The sequence below is a fragment of the Epinephelus moara genome, chromosome 13, assembly GCF_006386435.1.
Source record: "Epinephelus moara isolate mb chromosome 13, YSFRI_EMoa_1.0, whole genome shotgun sequence".
In the NCBI taxonomy this organism is placed as follows: domain Eukaryota; kingdom Metazoa; phylum Chordata; class Actinopteri; order Perciformes; family Serranidae; genus Epinephelus; species Epinephelus moara.
Window position 1 is genome coordinate 30,441,082 of NC_065518.1, and position 18,939 is coordinate 30,460,020.

An 18,939-nucleotide genomic window follows, 5' to 3' on the forward strand; every position below is an offset into this window, starting at 1 on the left:
GAAACCCGAGCCTCAGGAAATATTGCTTTCCAGCCAAATCTGCACAGTCATCTTCTTTTAATGGTGAACTAACCAGTTCTGGGATTTATAATTCTTGCAGCCTGAAGTGAAAGAATCAGTCAGTAAATTCATGGCATACGTCCACATGAGCGTCAATCAGATGTCCAAGGACTACCTGGCCAATGAGCGACGCTACAATTACACCACGCCCAAGTCTTTCCTGGAACAGATCAAGTTGTATCGCAGTCTGCTGGGCCAGAAGAGCAAAGACCTCACCACCAAGATGGAGCGGCTGGAGAACGGCCTGCAGAAGCTCAACAGCACCTCCGCTCAGGTACTGTCCACAAGCATCCATTTAGAACTTAACCCAGGTTTCATAAAAAATATTCTGTATTTAAGTGCTGTATCTTACATAATATTCTGAGCCATCATAGCCAGCAAATGGATTAGGCTACATCTTTTTTTTTTTCAAATATATTTGTTCTTTCCTAATTAATTTTGCAATTTTTAGTGTTTGGGGCCCGTGACCCCTCATTTACATTTCAGAATTCCCATGATGTCGCAGTTACACAGCTGATCTTAAAAGTCCAACAGCTGACTAAACAATCTTACCACACAGTCCATTTAGCAGCAGCTTTGGTGCTTTTGTTTATATTCCATGATCCTCACTAACATATGGAGTATGCCATGGAATTGTAAACATAGTTGTTTTTAAAGCACTTTGGGGACTTCTCATCCATCAGTTGGTTTACAAGTTAATCATAACAGTTAATTCTTGACTTTGGAAGGCCTCTGGAGGCAATTGGATAGACCCATATCCAATCAGGGCAACAAAACATGTGACATAGCGCTGATAGATGGTCTCTGAGCAGACTATGGCATGCAGAAATGGTCTTGCATCATCAATATGTCTGTGAATGAGTGTTGCAGGTTATGCCATCAGAATTTGAAAATAGTATGTTAACAGTAAGTTCCACATCTTCTGCCGCCATCTTGGTTGTTTTTGAAAATGCTTCAACACTGCGCCTCTTTACGAAACTAGGTTTATGCTTGCTGTGTTTCCCCCCTGCAGTTGGAGGGTGGAGGCAAGTTGTCAGTCATCAAATCAAACCTACAGCATATTAGATAAACAGTTATGATTGGCTCAACTCAGGCCAGGTCAACTGGAAATCGGTCTGGAACAGGAGTGGGACCAGAAGCATCTACTAGAGCAAATACAAGACATAAGCTTACAGATTTGTCTAGATCCTAGATTACCATTTAGTAGCTGTTCTGATTTCACTTTTAAGAAGTAGGAATAGATATTAATTTCACACTTGTGTCGGAGTTTGACCAAAATGAACATAGAAATTAGTCCTCTAGGATAGCCATCTTTCTTGCTAACTGCATAAGAATCCCCTTTCTGGCTAACCAAGCTAGCTTCATGCCAGTTTGTTTTCATGTGTGAAGCTGTGGGTTGCTTTCTATTTAGCTCATGTACTGGCTAGAGAAGTAGCTGCCAGGTTAGCATGACTCATATTCAGAATGGCCACAATGACAAGACTATGACCCAGGCTGAAAAATAGCTACGCTTTCCTTTTATCAGTCAAACAGCTGCTCCATCTCTGTTCATTGGGACCCTGAGCACTGCTGCTTTTCTCTCATACCAGGTAATGAATGCCTTTCAACTGACAGCACAGGGGTACATTGGTCAACATTAGCTGTCTGGAATAAAAAAAAAAAAAAAAAAAAAAAGCTAAGGCCCTGACTAAAATTGAGAATCACTGCAGTTCTCACTAGAGGTGTCAGCTGTTAATCTAATGGTTGGCATCTTGTTTTGGAATGAAAATGATCTGCAATAGTATATTAAACGGACAGTTCATCCCAAAACCAAAATTACATATTTTTACTGTTACATGTAGTGCTTTTTATTAATCTAGATTGCTTTGGTGTGAGTTGCAGAGTGTTGGGGATATTGGTTGTAGAGATGTCTGCCTTCTCTCTACTATCATGGAATTAATTAGCACTTTGCTTGTGGTGCTTAAAGCGCCAGAAAATACATTTAAAAAACTCAACAGCAATGCCTCTTTCCAGAAATCATGCCTTGGTTACACAAGATAATCTACAGACCTTATTGTGAACAGTTTCATGTTGGAACTTTTTTCTTTCTACCAGACCACACCTGCCAGCTGTATCACTGTGCAAAAAGAGGCGTGTATCTACTGCTAGCTTGCCTAGCATCACTAAACTAATGTTACAGCTCAGTCTAGCAGGACATCATTAGTGTTTACACTGGTTTACTGGTGTGATAGAAGTAGTGCCATGTATAGTAGTAATGATTGCAGTAATAATGGTAGTATCAGTTGTAGTTAGTTTTCTACTTGTAAGAAAGGAGTGATAAAGTAGTAATAATCACAATAGCAGTAGAAATAGTATTAGTCTTAGTAGTAATGGTGTCCATACTTTATATATGCCATACACAGCCACCCTACTTAGCTTTACGCAGAGTAGAAAAATACCTGGTTGACTCTTTGTCCTCTCTTTATTTTGTCTCAGGAAATGTTTATTTGCATCATTTGATGTTTCCATCTTTAATATCCACACCTGGATCCATTTGTCCAAATGTTTACCATCTCCACACCTTTGCAGAAGAGAGCTATATAAATAATGCAACACAGGGTCTGTGTATGAAGCAGCCCTAATTATAGTGGCACTGTGCAAGTAAATGTAAAACCACACACACACACACACACACACATAATTTTCACCTACATACTGCATCCTCTCCGCTTTGCATAAACATGCCCACACATGCCACCCGCACAAAATCACACACATGCGTAAACACCCTTTACACATAAGTGACATCAATGTATTGGAAGGCACTGAGTGTCCTGTGTTTTTGTTTGCCATCACCCGTTTACTGTGGGAAGGAGCCAACACACACACACACACACACACACACACACACACACACACACACACACACACACACACACACTCACTGTATATAGGGGCTGTATGGTAATTGAGAAGCCTTCTAATTAGAGAGCACAGCCTTTACAGCAGCAAGCCACCATTAATGCACCCCGTGTTTGTTAGTTCATCCACACTGATAGCTGTGCTGCTATAAGTACTGTTATTTAACATTCAGTGCAAGAGAATCCCAGGCTCACCAGGGGCTGCTGTGGTCATGATAAACAAGGAGAGTTAAAGCAAAGGGTGTGTGTGTGTGTGTGTGTGTGTGTGTGTGTGTGTGTGTGTGTGTGTGTGTGCACGTTTGAGAGCAGTGATCAAGCATACACTGTATTCACACACAAAAGCACACACATATGTGCCTCACCCTTTGTTACAATGTAGTATTAATGACAGTAGTTCAAGTAGTAATATTAATAGTCCTAGTAGCTGCATGTTTCATAAAAGTGGTAGAAGTAAGAAGTACAAGTAGTAACAGTAGAAGTAATATTAGGAGCAGCTGAACTAGCAGCAGTAGTAATAGTCACGGTTCCCTCGGATCCTTGAAATCCTTGAAAGTTCTTGAATTTCAATCAAGGCATTAAAAGTTTTTGTAAATAGACATGAATCATTAGAAGAGCTGGAGTTTAGATATGTTGTAGAAGAATAGAAATTAAAAATGGTTTGATATGGTTTGCCATCTCTGCCTGTGTCACGGCACAGTTGAAAGGTATTCACACATTCAAGCTTCTCTCTCTTTCTTTTTCTCATGATAAACATTCTCATTGTTATAACAGTAATTATAACCTTGATCAGCAAATCAATCTGTGCCATGTTGGGTCCTTGAATTTGAGGGAATTCAGCCTGGAAATTCCTTGAAAAGCCATTGAATTTGATGTTTGAGAGGGTTCAGGATCCCTAAGTAATAGTAATAACAGGGGTACCAGTAATACTAGTTGTAATAGAAATAATAATACTTACTAACAAGTAGTACTAGCTGTAGTAATACTAGTTGTAAGAGAAGCTGAAATTGAAGTAGTAATAGTAGAAGTAGTAGTACTTGCATTCTAGTCTTGGTGCAAGTATTTATAGTAGTATTGCAGTATTTCTCAATTGCTGTGGCTCATTTTTAAACAGTCTTAACATTCTGTACTGTAAATGCACTTGTCACAACTGGTGCATGGGACTTCACGTTTCAGCAGAAGGTCAATACATATGAAAAATCGATACATTACATTTACTTGTGTAGCATTGTGTTAAATGTACTGTAAACATAAATTTCACCTTTGATTTTTCATGTAAAGTCATATACAGTGAACAGAAATTTTGCCACAAAATGACATCAGTGCAAAAAAAAACCCCCATACAAACAAAAGAAAGATTGGTTGATCATGATTCCAAGCTCATTACTGTCACCTGGCATGCATTGTGCCACTTTAGCAGACGTCACATCACACAAACATTCCATGCCAGAGATATTTATGGAATATACATGTACGCCTGACAGATTTTGATAATTGAGTAGATCGTTTTGTTTGTGATGGCTCAAACAATGAAAGACTGTTTAGAAGTTTTGAGGAGTTTGACAATTTCACTGAGAATCAACTCATCAGTTTTGATTAGCAAGCCATGTGCAAGTAATTATAGTGCCAATTGTAGACGATCTGACTTACTCTTTGCACACATGCCAAAATGTGCAATATGTTTGAATTAATGAGAAATCCAAATCTGTTGTCAACAACAAAGTAATTGTTCAGAGATTTCAACTTACTGTTTTGAAAAAAAAAAAAAAAATCTCATTCATGAATATAAAACTGTAATATCAGCAGCATTTAGTGACTCCTGGCAGTCACCAGAGTGGTGTTTAACCTCATCTGTAACCGGAATCAGCTGCACCATGACAGCTCTTTGCATTAGGAGAATAAAAAATGGCAGGTTTCCCTGAAAAGGATAAAAACTGGAATTAGACTTTTTCCCTTCAAACACACACTCAGCCAGATGTCTCTTTGTTGCATGAATGAAGCTATACTTAGTCACCACAAGTCCATAAGCCATCACACACGAGGATGAACGGGTGTAGTCTCCTGCTTTGGTATCAAATGTTATCTTGCCTTAAGAAACAGTTGTTGTAATCTACATTTACAGCAGCAGTGAGAGAGAGTGGGTTGTTTTATACAGTCACAGCAGAGACATGCTTTCCTGCTTGGATTTCCATCTGCAGTGGATAAACACAGAAGCTGCTCAGATGTATTGAATATCACCCATGTCTCCCACCAATTACTTTGTCCTTCTTCTCCCCCCACCTCTCCCTTCCTCCCTCTCTTGTCTCCCCCCTGCCTATTCATCATGTTGATGGCTCACTTGGTGCTCGTCTAGTGTTCGACTGAATCTTTTGCGCGGAATCGTCGCAACCCGAAAGGGCCGTCTTCCCTCTGGCCTGATTTCCTGTTTGTTAATTAGCTGAAAGACAAGCATGAAAAACAGTCTGTTTTTATTTCCCCAGTGCAACATTCTGATGGAGTCGGACGGTAATGCAGAGCCCTATTTGTCGGGGAGTTATGAGGAGTTTGTAACAGCTTTAATTTCTCTTTACAACCGTCCTTGGTGGTGTGCTTTTGTGTTTGTGTGTGTGCTGATAGCAGCTCTTGATCCTAAAGCTTTTATTTTTTTCCCTAGATATGCATGCCATTCATCTTTTCCTGCCCCTTTATCTGCTTGGACAGACTAAGATTTTTTTCCAGTAATAGATTAAAGGTCACATGCACGGTCCATGGCACAATCCTGCAGGGCACAAAATGTTATCCGCAAAGGTTTAGGCCCTTTGTGAAGCTTATTTGCTCAGCTTTCCTAAGCCACAGAATCCTCTTTATTGCTTTGAAGAATCAAGGAGATGTTTAGGTTTCAATTAAATTGCCACTGAGCTCGATCAGCGATTGTATTACTAATACGATCCAACGTGGATACAAACACTGAAAACAAATAATCGGTCTTTCGAAGAGATTCAATTAGATGATAGTGATAGATTCATTAGTGTCCATGATATACACACTGATTGCTACTTATATCATTTAATGGGATAAAAATAGATTATTGTCAGCAGCCCAACCCCTTTGCTCTATTGACTACTCCCCTCATATTAGCGCATGTGGTCTGTTCTCCCTCCCATGTTAGTAGACTGGACACACTCTGTCATTTCAGAGTATCCCTGTGTTTACTTTGTGTACATTTAGCCTTTGTCCTGTATGTGTCCACATGACCGACGGAACATCTTTAAGTATACCAGCTCTTCCTTTTCTGCATTTGAGTCCTTTGGTCTCTGTTCTTGGAAATATCTGGTCGATCAGGGGAGACCAGGTTAATTGTAACAAATTTTAATTTTTATGCCATTATTCAAAATCTCTCAAACTATTTGGATACATTTCTACGTGGGTAACTTGTATAGTGTTCTTCTTGTAAACAGTCATTAATTGACCTTACAAGCAATGTTAGAGTCACAGTATTGATTGAAACACTAGGGGCTCTAGTTTCGCAGACCGGGTGCGGTGGGGGCGCAGCGCACCTGCGCTTCGCCAACTGGGTGTGGCCAGGCGGATTTTGTAAGTTTGGCACACCGTGCCCCCTGGCGCAGCTACTCCTCTTTCCCACCTCCGTCCCTCCTACCTGCGCAAGTCGGAAAGAGGGAGGAGAGAAGGCGTGGAGTGGGTTTTACACACATCACACCAATCAAATGAGCCCCTCTCCTCGCCCTTAAATGCGCCGCGCGAAGGCGTAATGAGAGTTTACTCAATTCGCCATGGCAGAAGAGAGCAGCAGCGTCAGACGGCCAAACTTCTCCCAGGAGGAAACTGATGTTTTGGTCCGGGAGGTCCAAGCTCGCAGTGTCCGAATATACGGAACTGCGAGCAGACCTCCACGGGCTGATGATGCAAAGGTAGCCTGGGAGGAGGTCACCACAATTGTAAATCAATGTTGCGTTTCTCTCGTGCGCGCGCGCTCTCTCTTTCTCTCTCGCAGTCTCACTCTGTTTCTTTTCTTTTGACTTTTCTAAGATGACAGATGCTGAATATATACTCCCTATCTGATGCTGTGGCTGTTTGTGGTTGGCTGAGAGGGATGTGAACTCATTAGTTTGCAGCTGTGTTAATCAAATCAGGTTGGGTTTCCATTACGCGTGCCAAACGTGCCAAATGCCAAACGGTGCCAATCCCCTTTGATCTGACATCAGATGTGACGGGACAGTCGATATAAAGATATATTTATGTGCTGATAGTTGCATTGAATAGTGGTTTTTGTGGGTATTTATTGCATTGTTAATGTGCCTGACATTCTGGAAACCTGCCTGTGAGGTTTTGGTGACATGTGCGCACTGTCCGCTGGTCAGCCAAACTTCGACTTACACCGGCTGCGCTCCCCCTGACAGTAGACGTGGTTTCAGCTGGCGAGCTTTTAGCGCACCTTCGGTGAAGCCTTTTGGCACGAAACTGTCACTGCGCCAAGCTGGATCTGTCGACACCTCCCCCTGCTGCGCCGCCACACCCATCTCAGCGCACCTCGGTCTGCCAAACTACCAAACTGAGCGCGCCTCGGGTTGCGCTGCTCGAAACTAGCTCTGCGCGGGATTCGCGACCCTGCGCTGCGCCGGGAAACTAGAGCCCTAGAAGTCAAATGTTACATCTGCCCTGATGTGCAGGGGCCATTGTAAGAGCATATGAGGGTAGGGAAAGCTTTTATCACGCCAAATTTGACATCTGTGGACAAATGTGTGTCTAAAGCACTCCTCGTGTTAGAGGCCACTAAATATCTCATGGGATTGCAAAATAAAACTCATGCACCCTAGCACCGCTGCTGGAAAAAAATTCTCAGGGAAATACTGGGAGATTAATATAATATATGGTGTCGAGAAGTGGTTAGCCTAGCTTAGCATAGGCAGAAATGCGAGACAAACTGCTAGCCTGTCCAAAGTTAAAAAAAAAAATACACCTGCCAGCATCTCTTAAGCTGACTGATTACAAACTGACTACATTTGTGATTGTAGACAGTGAGAGAACTCTTTCTTGGCAAACAACAGCCAGACACAATGGCTTCCTGAGAAATTTTGTTGCGGTACGAAGCTGTGAACTGCCAAGTGATAAACTATGGTGAGGCGAGCCAGAAGCCAGCGTCTGAAGTAATGTTATTATGCTTTTGAGCGAGGCGAAGGTCCTGAAAGATACCTATATGCGTCTTCTTTCATGTTTTTTCTTTGTTTTTTTACAGACAAAATGCTGAAGTTTGAATTATGGGTAGATTGATAAGCCTACATACAGAGAGTACTCCATTCTGGTCGAGTGAATATGAGCTGCAGTTCATTCATCCAGATCTCTTAAGTCTCGGCTGAGCTATCAGCCCGTCACATCCTCCTGACCTCTTGCTCTCTCTGTCTTATCCTCTGATAGGTGGATGACCTTAAGGCCAAGCTGGCTGCTCAGGAAGTGGAACTCAAGCAGAAGAACGAGGACGCTGACAAGTTGATCCAGGCAAGAACATGTGCTCCTTTTTAGACACACTATGAAAAAAATATCATTGTTCAGTGTTAGTATTTTCTCACTTATTGTCCAGAACCTCTAGTGGTGTCTAGTCATGCAGATAATTTGGGTTTTATCTGCCCAGGTTTTCATCTGTTGAGATTTCTGCAGTGACCCCAATACAATAGGGGTGAATTGAATTTCGCTTACGAACAATCCTTCCAAGAACAATATCATATTTGCTCTGGATAATCCACAGATAGAATAATGTGTTGGGTGTGGAAACTGCTCCCTATAGCCTGGACCTGTGATCTTTTACATCTTCTGTTATTTTGTTTTACAGATCAATGTAACCTCTAGTTTTTGTTGAATATTAAGTCACCAGTAATTTCACAGTTTGTCTCTTGTTTTTAGTTCAAACACTAGATTATTTGTTTATGAGGTTCTATCTTCCATTGTACCCATGCTGTGAAAACTAAGCCACTGGCTGAACTTGCACCATTATCCCAGCAATAAATCCTGTGTGCTGTCTTCAGGTGGTTGGGATAGAAACTGAGAAGGTGTCCAAGGAGAAGGCAGTGGCTGATGAGGAAGAGCAAAAGGTGGCAGCCATTGCTGTGGTGGTCAGCGGCAAACAGAGAGACTGCGAGGAGGACTTGGCCAAGGCAGAACCAGCTCTCCTTGCTGCTCAGGATGCCCTTAACACTCTCAATAAGGTCAGTCACTCCTATATCCCCCGCCGTGTCGTATTGATTTGCTCCATCATACCCTTCTTTCTTAGTTTTCTTCTTTTTAAGAAGGGTTGTGTTCTTTTCTCTTTGTTTGATTTAGTTTTCCCAGCTTCAGTGGAATAAGTTATGTCCACACAGGCCTTGAACTGTAGAAAAGATTATTGAATCACAGGCTTTAGCTGGGTCTTTGCTAAAATAATGTCTTCTGTATGTTCTGCAGGCATTTTACTTCATCCCCGCATCCCGCGTAGGTTTATGAGCAGCCTCTGGGATTTTCAAAAACACCCTCTGTGTTTAAAAGGTGCTCTCTGTTCAAACAACCAGAACAGACAGTTCAATCACTGCTTAGAGCTCTCTAAAGATGCCCTAATTAGAATTCTCTGTTGTCTTCTCAAAGTCAGCACAGGTTCTTCTTCCTTTAGTCTAATCCTATCCTTTTTTCTCTTTCTTTTTCCCCCAGCAGACAGCAAAGATATGCAGTTGTTCAAACTCAATTAAATCATAGCTCTTTCATTTTCCATCCATTACTCCCTCTGTACTTCAGAACAACCTGACAGAGTTGAAGTCGTTCGGCTCTCCGGTGGCCGCTGTGACCAACGTCACAGCGGCAGTCATGGTCCTGACAGCAGTCGGCGGCAAAGTGCCCAAGGATCGCAGCTGGAAGGCGGCAAAGGTGATGATGGCCAAAGTGGACACATTCCTGGACTCTCTGATAAACTTCAACAAGGAGAACATCCCAGAGGCTTGCCTGAAAGCTATTCAGCCTTACCTGCAGGTGAGCGTCCCAATTAACTCTCATCCATTAAAGTACGTGCTAACAGCGCACAGCGTGCAATGTCTTCCGCTTGGCAAACTCAACTAATAAGTCAGACATTTAACAGGGGCGTGACTACCATGACAGTGGCACATTATGGCTGTCAAGCGTCCAAATGACAGCCAGAGAAAAATCAACCAGTTAATTAAGCGTTGCAAATTTAACAGCCTCCCTGATTATGAAGTTCAATGGAGCAGGTGCTGCAGATAAAGCCAAAATTCACTCTGTACCCACAGTGATTCAGTTTCCAGACTGTTGTTGTAACATGATTTAATAGGTCTTTTAAAAGACCTTTAATATTTAATATTGGTAGCCATAAACAAATGTTAAAACATGACATCACACTACAAGAAAGCATACTCAGCTACTTTTTGATCTACAAAAAAATATTTTGCCAACAGTATTTAAAGTGCTAAGCAGAGAAACATGACCATTTTCAAAACTGCCAAAATAGAATTTAGGGGAAAAAAAGGGGGAGAAGGAAGTTACGCATCTCACATATAGGGACCCTGCTCTCTTCCCATTGACTCACAGAGCTATGGATCCGAGACATGAGGTCGGCAGTATGACCCTCCTTGAGAGTGCAGAAAACCTGATTGTGGTCTTAGTGGTAATGTACGTAAATGTGTACACATATTATTCACTTTTTATTGCCAGTGGGTGAACAGATTGTAACATAATGTAAAAACTGAGACCTCCCCTGACTGTCATGCTTGCCTACGTATAACAATCTGCGGACTAATTTCTATGAGAAGGACTTGGGATGAATTTTCCGGGAAATTATGCCTCATCTCTCTCTCTAGCGTTACCTTGCTTGCTAACGCGGACAAATTGGTGTCTATCCCGGGGAGCAAAATGCTGTCTTGAGTGGATAATATTAGCACATTCATCTAGACCCATGGGGCTGGTTTGCAAATTACTTTATCAGCTAATGTGACGACGCAACTATGCTGCATAGCTCGGTAACAGCCAGCTGGGCAGCCAACTAGCTAATCATAATCTAAGTGGAGGTTAACTAGCTAGCTGTAGCTATGCTGCGTGGATCTGCCCTTCTTTGCTTTGTAACATTCAAGCTAGTTAATATTATGGAGCTAGAGGTCCAAATGAAATATAGAAACACTGCAGATAGTAGCTTTATTCTAAATATAACTGTAATATTTCTTTCTAACATTCCATCAACATGCCAGTCAGTCTTGTGTATGACATGTCACTGTTTTAGCCGATTCTCAGATGCTCACGTGTGCTTACGAGTGCAAGCCGGAGAAACAGAATGCTGACTGCTGATCTCTTAAGAGCCATCAGTGTCATTAATAACAAGGACTTTCTGCAAGTTACAGACAGAACCTTTAGCTTAATTTTGATCAGATCTTGCCCTGGTGGTGTGTTTGAGCGGTGTTTTATTTTCTTCATCTTTTTGATCTTCTCCAGGATCCAGAGTTCAAGCCAGATCTAATTGCCTCCAAGTCGAACGCGGCGGCCGGCCTGTGCTCCTGGGTTTTAAACATTGTCAAGTTCTACGAGGTTTACTGTGAGGTGGAGCCCAAGCGTCAGGCTCTGAGCAAGGCCAACGCAGAACTGGCTGCTGCACAGGAGAAGCTTGCCGCCATCAAAAGCAAGATCAATGTAAGCCATCACATTGGACGAGGGATACAGGAAATGAAAAGTTTATTTGCTTTATGCCAAGTTTGTACTCGAAAAAGAAGAACATTTCAAGATGTAAAATCCTGAGGATATAATATATGAAACAGTATTACCATTTTATTAAAGAAAGGACTTAGTGTTCTTTGAGGTCTTGTTGTTTTCTAGTCATTTCTTCACTCACACAAACACTAAAGAGCATCTTAAAACTTTAGTTTGTGGGCTGACTTTAGTACAAAACATAATGTGGGCTGAAAAATGACTTGTGAAAGCCAGAAATCTCAGCACCTAGCTGCAAAGATTTCAACAGACATCAACAACTCTATTAAACCCAGAAGATATGCAGCCCAATAAGAATTTGATGCCACAGAAATAAAGTAAAAACAACCAGAGGCTATAAGCAGAGGCAAAAATTCAGGATATGAATTATTTTATCAAAGCTTGAGTGACAGTTGACACATGAGCTCTGCCAGAAGTGATATACCACCAGCATTTCATCAATACAAAGCTGGTGTAAGTGCCATTAAAGGCTTTTACTGTTCATTAATCTAAAAACAAATCCATCAACTTAAAACCCCTATTGATAAAAGCAGCTGTAAATAATTGTTTCTCAGTGGCGTTTGACATTCAGCACATCAGAGCGCCCGAGAGCCCCAGCAGAGCGTGGTGCTCGGGACGCTGCGTCGGCTGCTTACATCAAACCCTGCAGAGTGACGAGTCTTAATAAGATCCAGCATGACTTCTCGCTGTCATTTTTCAGCCCTCAGTCAGATCGCCCGGAGAGCAGGTTCGGAGCCAAGGGGAATTAGCAATCCTCAAACTAATCTACTGAACCTGTGTGCCTCTCCACCGATTAATCCTGTTTGTCCTTGTGCTAATTGCTTCCATATGCCAAATAAATCCATAGCGGAGGGAATGATAAGTTTTACCCAACTTTTCTCACACTCGCAAGTTTCTTTCACAGGCAGACTTTAGCTATCTTTGTCTTTGAAGATTCTCTATGACCACGCTGTATTTTTAACAAGTGCCAATTTGTCTCTATTCCTGTGTGTGTCTGTCTGTGTGTTTGTGGCCTATCAGCACCTTAATGAGAACCTGGCCAAGCTGACAGCCAAGTTTGAGAAAGCCACCGCAGACAAGCTAAAGTGCCAACAGGAAGCAGAGTCAACCGCGCGCACCATTTCCCTGGCCAACCGCCTGGTGAGGAGGGCAACAGCAGGGTCACGCAGAGCATCAGCATCCCACCAACACACTCACACACAAACACACTCTCTTTCCCATCTGTCCCACTTGCTCCTTCCCTCAGATAGATACAGATGGGTACAAATTGGTACATATATATATATACCCACCAACTATTTTTAGCTCTGCTTGTTAGTGTGACTGTCATTTCTTAAATGCACATACATATATGTTTAGTATGGGTGGAAACCAATACAAATGCATTATTATGAACAGATAATGCATTCAGATTAATTCTTACTGTAATATTTCTCTCAGCATAACACAACTTCTCAGCTTCGTAACTAATAACATTTCAAACACACAGACAATATACAGTATGCACTTTGCAACAGCCCACTGAGCCCACTCTTTACTGGTGATGTCATGGTTTCCACTGTCCACTCAGAATAGACGTCCAGAAATGTGCTTAGTCACAGAAAAGGCTCATAGTCATTGGATTCGGATGTTTTCTTCAGTATCAGAGTAATTGGGTTGACTGTACAGTGCAAACAGGAACTGCTGGCACCCAAAGCAGCAAGAGTTCATGATGAAGATTTGTCAGCATGTAGTCAGATAGATTAAAAGCACAATTTAAAGTTATTATGTTAATATTCAGATATTGAGCATCAGTAACTTTGCATCAGTGTTTACCAGATTTGTTGTGCAGTGCAGGACAGACCTGCAATTCATGCTTTATAGTGTGATTAAAGGAATACTTAACCTCCCCAAAAAATATTTGTATATCAGCTGCTCACTCTGTTGGTTAAATTAAGGAAGAAAACTTTCTTTTCCTTCAATGACTTCACGGTATACGAAGACTCCAAAAACCAAAAAAATTCTTGGGGATTCAATGGGGGGCTGTGGTCAACAATAGCAAAACTATACCAAAGCATCTGTTCACAAACTCTCACACAACTTGTGCAGTATAATCCAAGTCTCAGTTATCTAGCTGTATGCTCAGTGTTTCCAAAACACATGCACTTTGGCTAATACCTTAACATTTCAAACACTTTGCATAAACAGTCTCAGGCACAGAGGAGTAGTGTGTCACTGCTGTTTAGAGAGAAGTATTTTAAATGGTGACTGAAGTACTGAGCATACAGCAGGATAACTGAGACTTATTATACTGCACGAGTTGTGTGAGAGTTTGTGAACAGATGTTTTGATATATTTTGCTATTATAAACGTAGACCCCTATGACTTGAATTCATCACGAACTGTCTGATTTGTGATTCTTGTGATTCTGTGGAGCAGTAAGAAAAACACAGTTTTCCTCATGGATTCAGTGTAACACGGGGCGAGTCTCTTGTATAGAAATGATCATTTGGTGGGTGAAGTATTTCTTTGATATAATATTACACTATGATTTACATAATTTATTTTTTATTTTAATTTAGCAGTTTTACTTAAGATACAAACTAGGGGTGTAAATCACCAGTTTTATCATGATACAATATTGAATTTTAAACAAACTTAAAAATGAATTTGTAACAGAAAGATGATCATATGGATTGATGTTTTCACTTTGCATTGATGATATTGGATCGTTGATCGTTGAATTGATATATAGATCCATATTGATGGATTGTTACACCCCAAATAGAAACATATACAAGGAGTATAAATGATAGTAGGAAACAGATAAAACTATTGATATTGAAGCAGTATAGGTGAATTCTAACAATATCATGTATGAATCTGAATAGAGAAATAAACACAGATATTTTGTGTGACAGAAATGGACACAATTAGAAAGTGATGTTCCCAGATACATGTCCTGCGTCCCTTAGGCATTCAAATCTGAAAGAAGGCAGTAAAGTCACCATCAAAAAGTTCTGAGCATGAACCCTATTATATCCCCCGATTAAGCTACATTGTGAACAACAAATCTGTGTTGCAATCATAGAAACAGTAGCATCACATGACTTTACTTACTTTGAAAGTATTCATTGTGTCACAGAAACCACCGAGAATGAAACTCTGCACAGATCTGACACCTGCCCACCCCCTGCCTGCTCTCATACCCCGCTCTCTAAAGCTCTGTGCGCCGCCGAAGCCTGGCGAAGGTGGCAGTGTATATTTTTAGGTTCATGAAATGTACCAGAATTCACATAGATGTAGGATATTACTATAGATATTCCTGTAAACTTACATCACAACATGTGCTGTGAGAGCAGATACTGTATTGACTCATGTCGATGACCCAATGATGTTCTACTGTCCAGGGATGTCATGTTGAAAAAAAAAAATCAGACTTGATTCACTTTACTGAGTAGATGATTTTGGTGCTATCCATACCCAACTCAAGATGTGAAATTTGCATTTTAGATTTTGGATTTTATTTAGTTTTTTAAAAACATTCTCAACTTCCATGAATGAACATAGTCATTAATACAACCATATAACATCAAACACAAGGTTAACACTACAGTTGGTCCAAAAGCACCTTCTCAGTTTCCCTGGGACCCACTCAAACTACCACCTGTGGGTTTTGGGGACTCACTACATTGAAAACCTATCAACATCACTGAGTAGCTTTTGCATTACACCCCAAGTGCCCAAACCTGTATTTATACAGGCATATACCCAAAAGCTATATTTTATCTGCTTGTTAGTGCAGCTGTCTCTCTTAAGTGCACATTACATATGTTTACACACATACATAACCACACACATACATATAAGCCCCACCATCATCTACCTGTGTGCAAATCAACTGCTGACAGCAGCACAACAAAAGGATGAGTGTTGACACTGTTAGTATGATAATCTGAATTATTCAGAGGAAGATATCAAAAGCCTGACAGGAGCAACAAAAGGACGAGAGGTTGTGCTTATCTGCTAGTCGGTCACAAATATCAATGCAAATGCAGTCAACTTGCTGAAGTGCACAATCTCTCTATGACGTATGCTGAGAAGTTACAGTCTGAATCAAAGTACAGGATCTCTCAAGTTTGGAAGAGATAAGATATTAAGGTGAACTTTATTGATCCCTGAAGGGAAATTGGATCATTGCTGCACTAAAGAGTAGAGGTGTTGGTACATGAGCAGAGAGGTGATAAAGAATATGAAAACCTAATAAAAAAGGACTTGAAGGGAGCAAGTCAGTGTTGTTCTTAAGATTTCCTGATGTTCGCGAGGCTCCGCGTTGATGATGGCAGCCATACATTAATGTAGATTTGATTTTACAGGATTCCCGTGGGGAAAATGCTATAGCAATGTAAGAAAAATAAAAAACAACGGGTCTTCGTCCATCCTTGTGTTTCAGGTAGGGGGTCTGGCATCGGAGAATGTCCGCTGGGCAGAGGCCGTAGAAAACTTTAAGAAGCAGGAGAGGACTCTGTGTGGGGACGTCCTCCTCATCACCGCCTTCATCTCCTACCTTGGATACTTCACCAAGCGCTATAGGCTCCAGCTTATGGACAACACCTGGAGGCCTTATCTCAGTCAGCTAAAGGTGGGTGTCCCTAAGTGGGATTTATATTCATGCATTAAGGGGTGGTGGCTGTGTGTGCGTCCTCAAAAATTTAACTCATCTATGGAGATATTTCATTGAGCCCACAAGAACTGTCGGGGGGGGAGGCACATTCCAAGTACAGTGTTAACATAACCATTAGAACCAGAGCTATGAAAAATACCTTTTTTTCTATTCAGTATTAACTTTTTAGCTACTCACTACAGCACCAAACTTTTTTTTATCAGTCCACAGTTGAAAATACAAAACAGTAAATACACAATTTACTCCTCCACATGGAGACCAGAACTGTGATTGGTCAGTATGAGCTGCATATGTTTTCTCCTGCAAGTTTCTGATGCTGGTGGAAATCAGAGGCTGAACAATAAATCAAAACCCACATGCACAGTCTCCACTGTAGTGCTTGTGTTAAAGATAATTCCAGCTTTATACTCCTGTTTTAGGAAACAGCACTGTATAACTGTGATTCAAACTTTTTATGTACTATCTTTCATCTGTAAGGTTCCCATCCCAGTGACACCTGACCTGGACCCTCTGACCATGCTGACAGATGACGCTGACATTGCGGCTTGGCAGAACGAGGGGCTGCCCGCTGACAGGATGTCCACAGAGAACGCCACAATTCTCACTTCCTGCCAGCGCTGGCCCCTCATGGTGGACCCCCAGCTGCAGGGTATCAAGTGGATCAAGACCAAATATGGAGAAAACCTACGTGTCATTCGTATCGGACAGAGAGGGTAAGAGACTTTATGGTGAAATGTGCTCATGGTTATTTTTAGACAAGATTTTGATGGAGGCATCCTGCTGTTTTATCCTGACAGGTACCTGGATGCCATAGAGAGAGCACTGGCAGCAGGTGATGTGGTTCTGATAGAGAATTTGGAGGAAACATTGGATCCTGTTCTTGGACCTCTGCTGGGCAGAGAAACCATAAAGAAGGGCAGGTAAAAATACTTTTTAACTTTTTAAAAACTGCACAGTTAAAAAAAAATGAAAGGAACACTTAAATCAGACATCAGATCTTGATGAATGCATACTCAAGTTTAAAATCTTTACTGATGCACCTTGTTTAATTTGTTGAGAACAAAGTGATGAAACAACGGTCAATGGCAACCAAAAGCGTTGGATGCACCGATACATAACATCCGATAGGTGCTCTTATGGATTTAGGCAAGGGTAATGAGAGGGCAAATCAATGGCATCAATGCCTTCCTCATCCATGAACTGCCTACACACTATGAGGTTGGACATTGTCCTACACCAGGAGGACCCCAGGGCCCACTGCAACAGTGTAAGGTCCGAAAAATTGCTCTGAGGATTTCATCCCAGTACCTAACAGCAGTCAGGGTACTGTTGGATATAACATGGAGGTCTGTGAAACCCTCCAAGGATATGCCTCCCCAGACCATCACTGACCCACCACCAAATAGGTCAAGCTAGATGATGTTACAGGCAGAATAACGTTCACCACGGTGTCTCCAGACTTTTTCACGCCTGTCACATGTGTTCAATGTGAACCTGCTCTCATCTGTGAAGAGCACAGGATGCTAGTGGCTGACCAATCCAGCTAATCGAGCTGCACAATGTTGGGCTATGAGCACAGATCCTACTAGAGGATGTCAGGCCCTCATGCTACCCTCACTTAATATGTTTCTGACAATTTCGTCAGAAACATGCACACCAGTAGCCTACTGGAGGTCATTTTATAGGGCTCTGGCCATGCCCCTCCTGGTCGTCCTTGCACAAAGAAGCGGATACTGGTCTTGCTACTGGGTTGATGCCCTTCTACGGCCCTGTCCAGCTCTCCTTGTGTAACGGCCGGTCTCCTGGTATCTCCCCCATGCTCTTGAGACTGTGCTGGGAGACACAGCAAAACTTCTAGCAAAGGCACGTATGGATGTGCCATCCTGGAGGAGCTGGACTACCTGTGCAACCTGATTGGGTTGCAGGTACTGCTTCATGCTGCCAGTAGTGACAAGGACACTAGCAGAACACAAAACTAGAGAAGAATTAGCCAGGAAGGATGAGGAGAGAGCAACTCTATGTGGCCACCACATGTTAAAACATTCCCTTTTTGGGGGTTGTCTTGCTTTTGCCTATCAGTTGCACCTGTTGTAACTTTCATTTGTACCAAAGCAGGTGAAACTGATTCACAATCACTTGTGCTTCCTAAAGGGACAGATTGATATCCCTGAGGTTTAACTGACTTGGTGTTATACTGGGATGAATACGTGTTCCTTTTTTGCGAAGTGTACTTAACATTGTGAATCAGGGCTGAGTATTGAACCTTTCCTGCTGACAAGACAATATCTCAAGACAACCTCAAGTTATATTTAGTAGCTTTTATTCTTGTCATATTTTGTTAAAAAGCAGATGGAGTTTCTCATTCGTCCTGTAAAATATAGATGAATAAATATTTTAAGGACTTCTTGTCTACCTTGGCTTAAAATTTTGAATGAGTTAATTGTTGATCTTGAAAACACCAGTTGACTGAAAAAAACCTCACCTCAAAGTCCATGTAGTAGCTGTTCTCTTTGGATCTCTTCAAACAGAGCACCTGAGTTGAGATTGTTTCGTCAACCAAATTAAAGAGTGAGCTTTGAATCCAGTTTTGTTTCT

At 41.6% G+C, this 18,939-nt stretch overlaps 1 protein-coding gene across 2 annotated transcripts in view; it reads left to right on the forward strand.

Moving 5' to 3' along the window:
* Positions 1-18,939, forward strand: part of dnah9 (dynein, axonemal, heavy chain 9) — a 211,491-nt gene that overhangs the window by 125,051 nt on the left and 67,501 nt on the right. For both annotated transcript variants that reach the window (XM_050060727.1, XM_050060728.1), the window contains 9 exons: positions 101-334; positions 8,370-8,450; positions 8,975-9,154; positions 9,714-9,944; positions 11,412-11,606; positions 12,702-12,821; positions 16,114-16,302; positions 16,822-17,057; positions 17,142-17,264. In XM_050060727.1, coding sequence (XP_049916684.1) covers positions 101-334; positions 8,370-8,450; positions 8,975-9,154; positions 9,714-9,944; positions 11,412-11,606; positions 12,702-12,821; positions 16,114-16,302; positions 16,822-17,057; positions 17,142-17,264 — 1,589 coding nt within the window. The remainder of the gene's footprint in view (positions 1-100; positions 335-8,369; positions 8,451-8,974; positions 9,155-9,713; positions 9,945-11,411; positions 11,607-12,701; positions 12,822-16,113; positions 16,303-16,821; positions 17,058-17,141; positions 17,265-18,939) is intronic.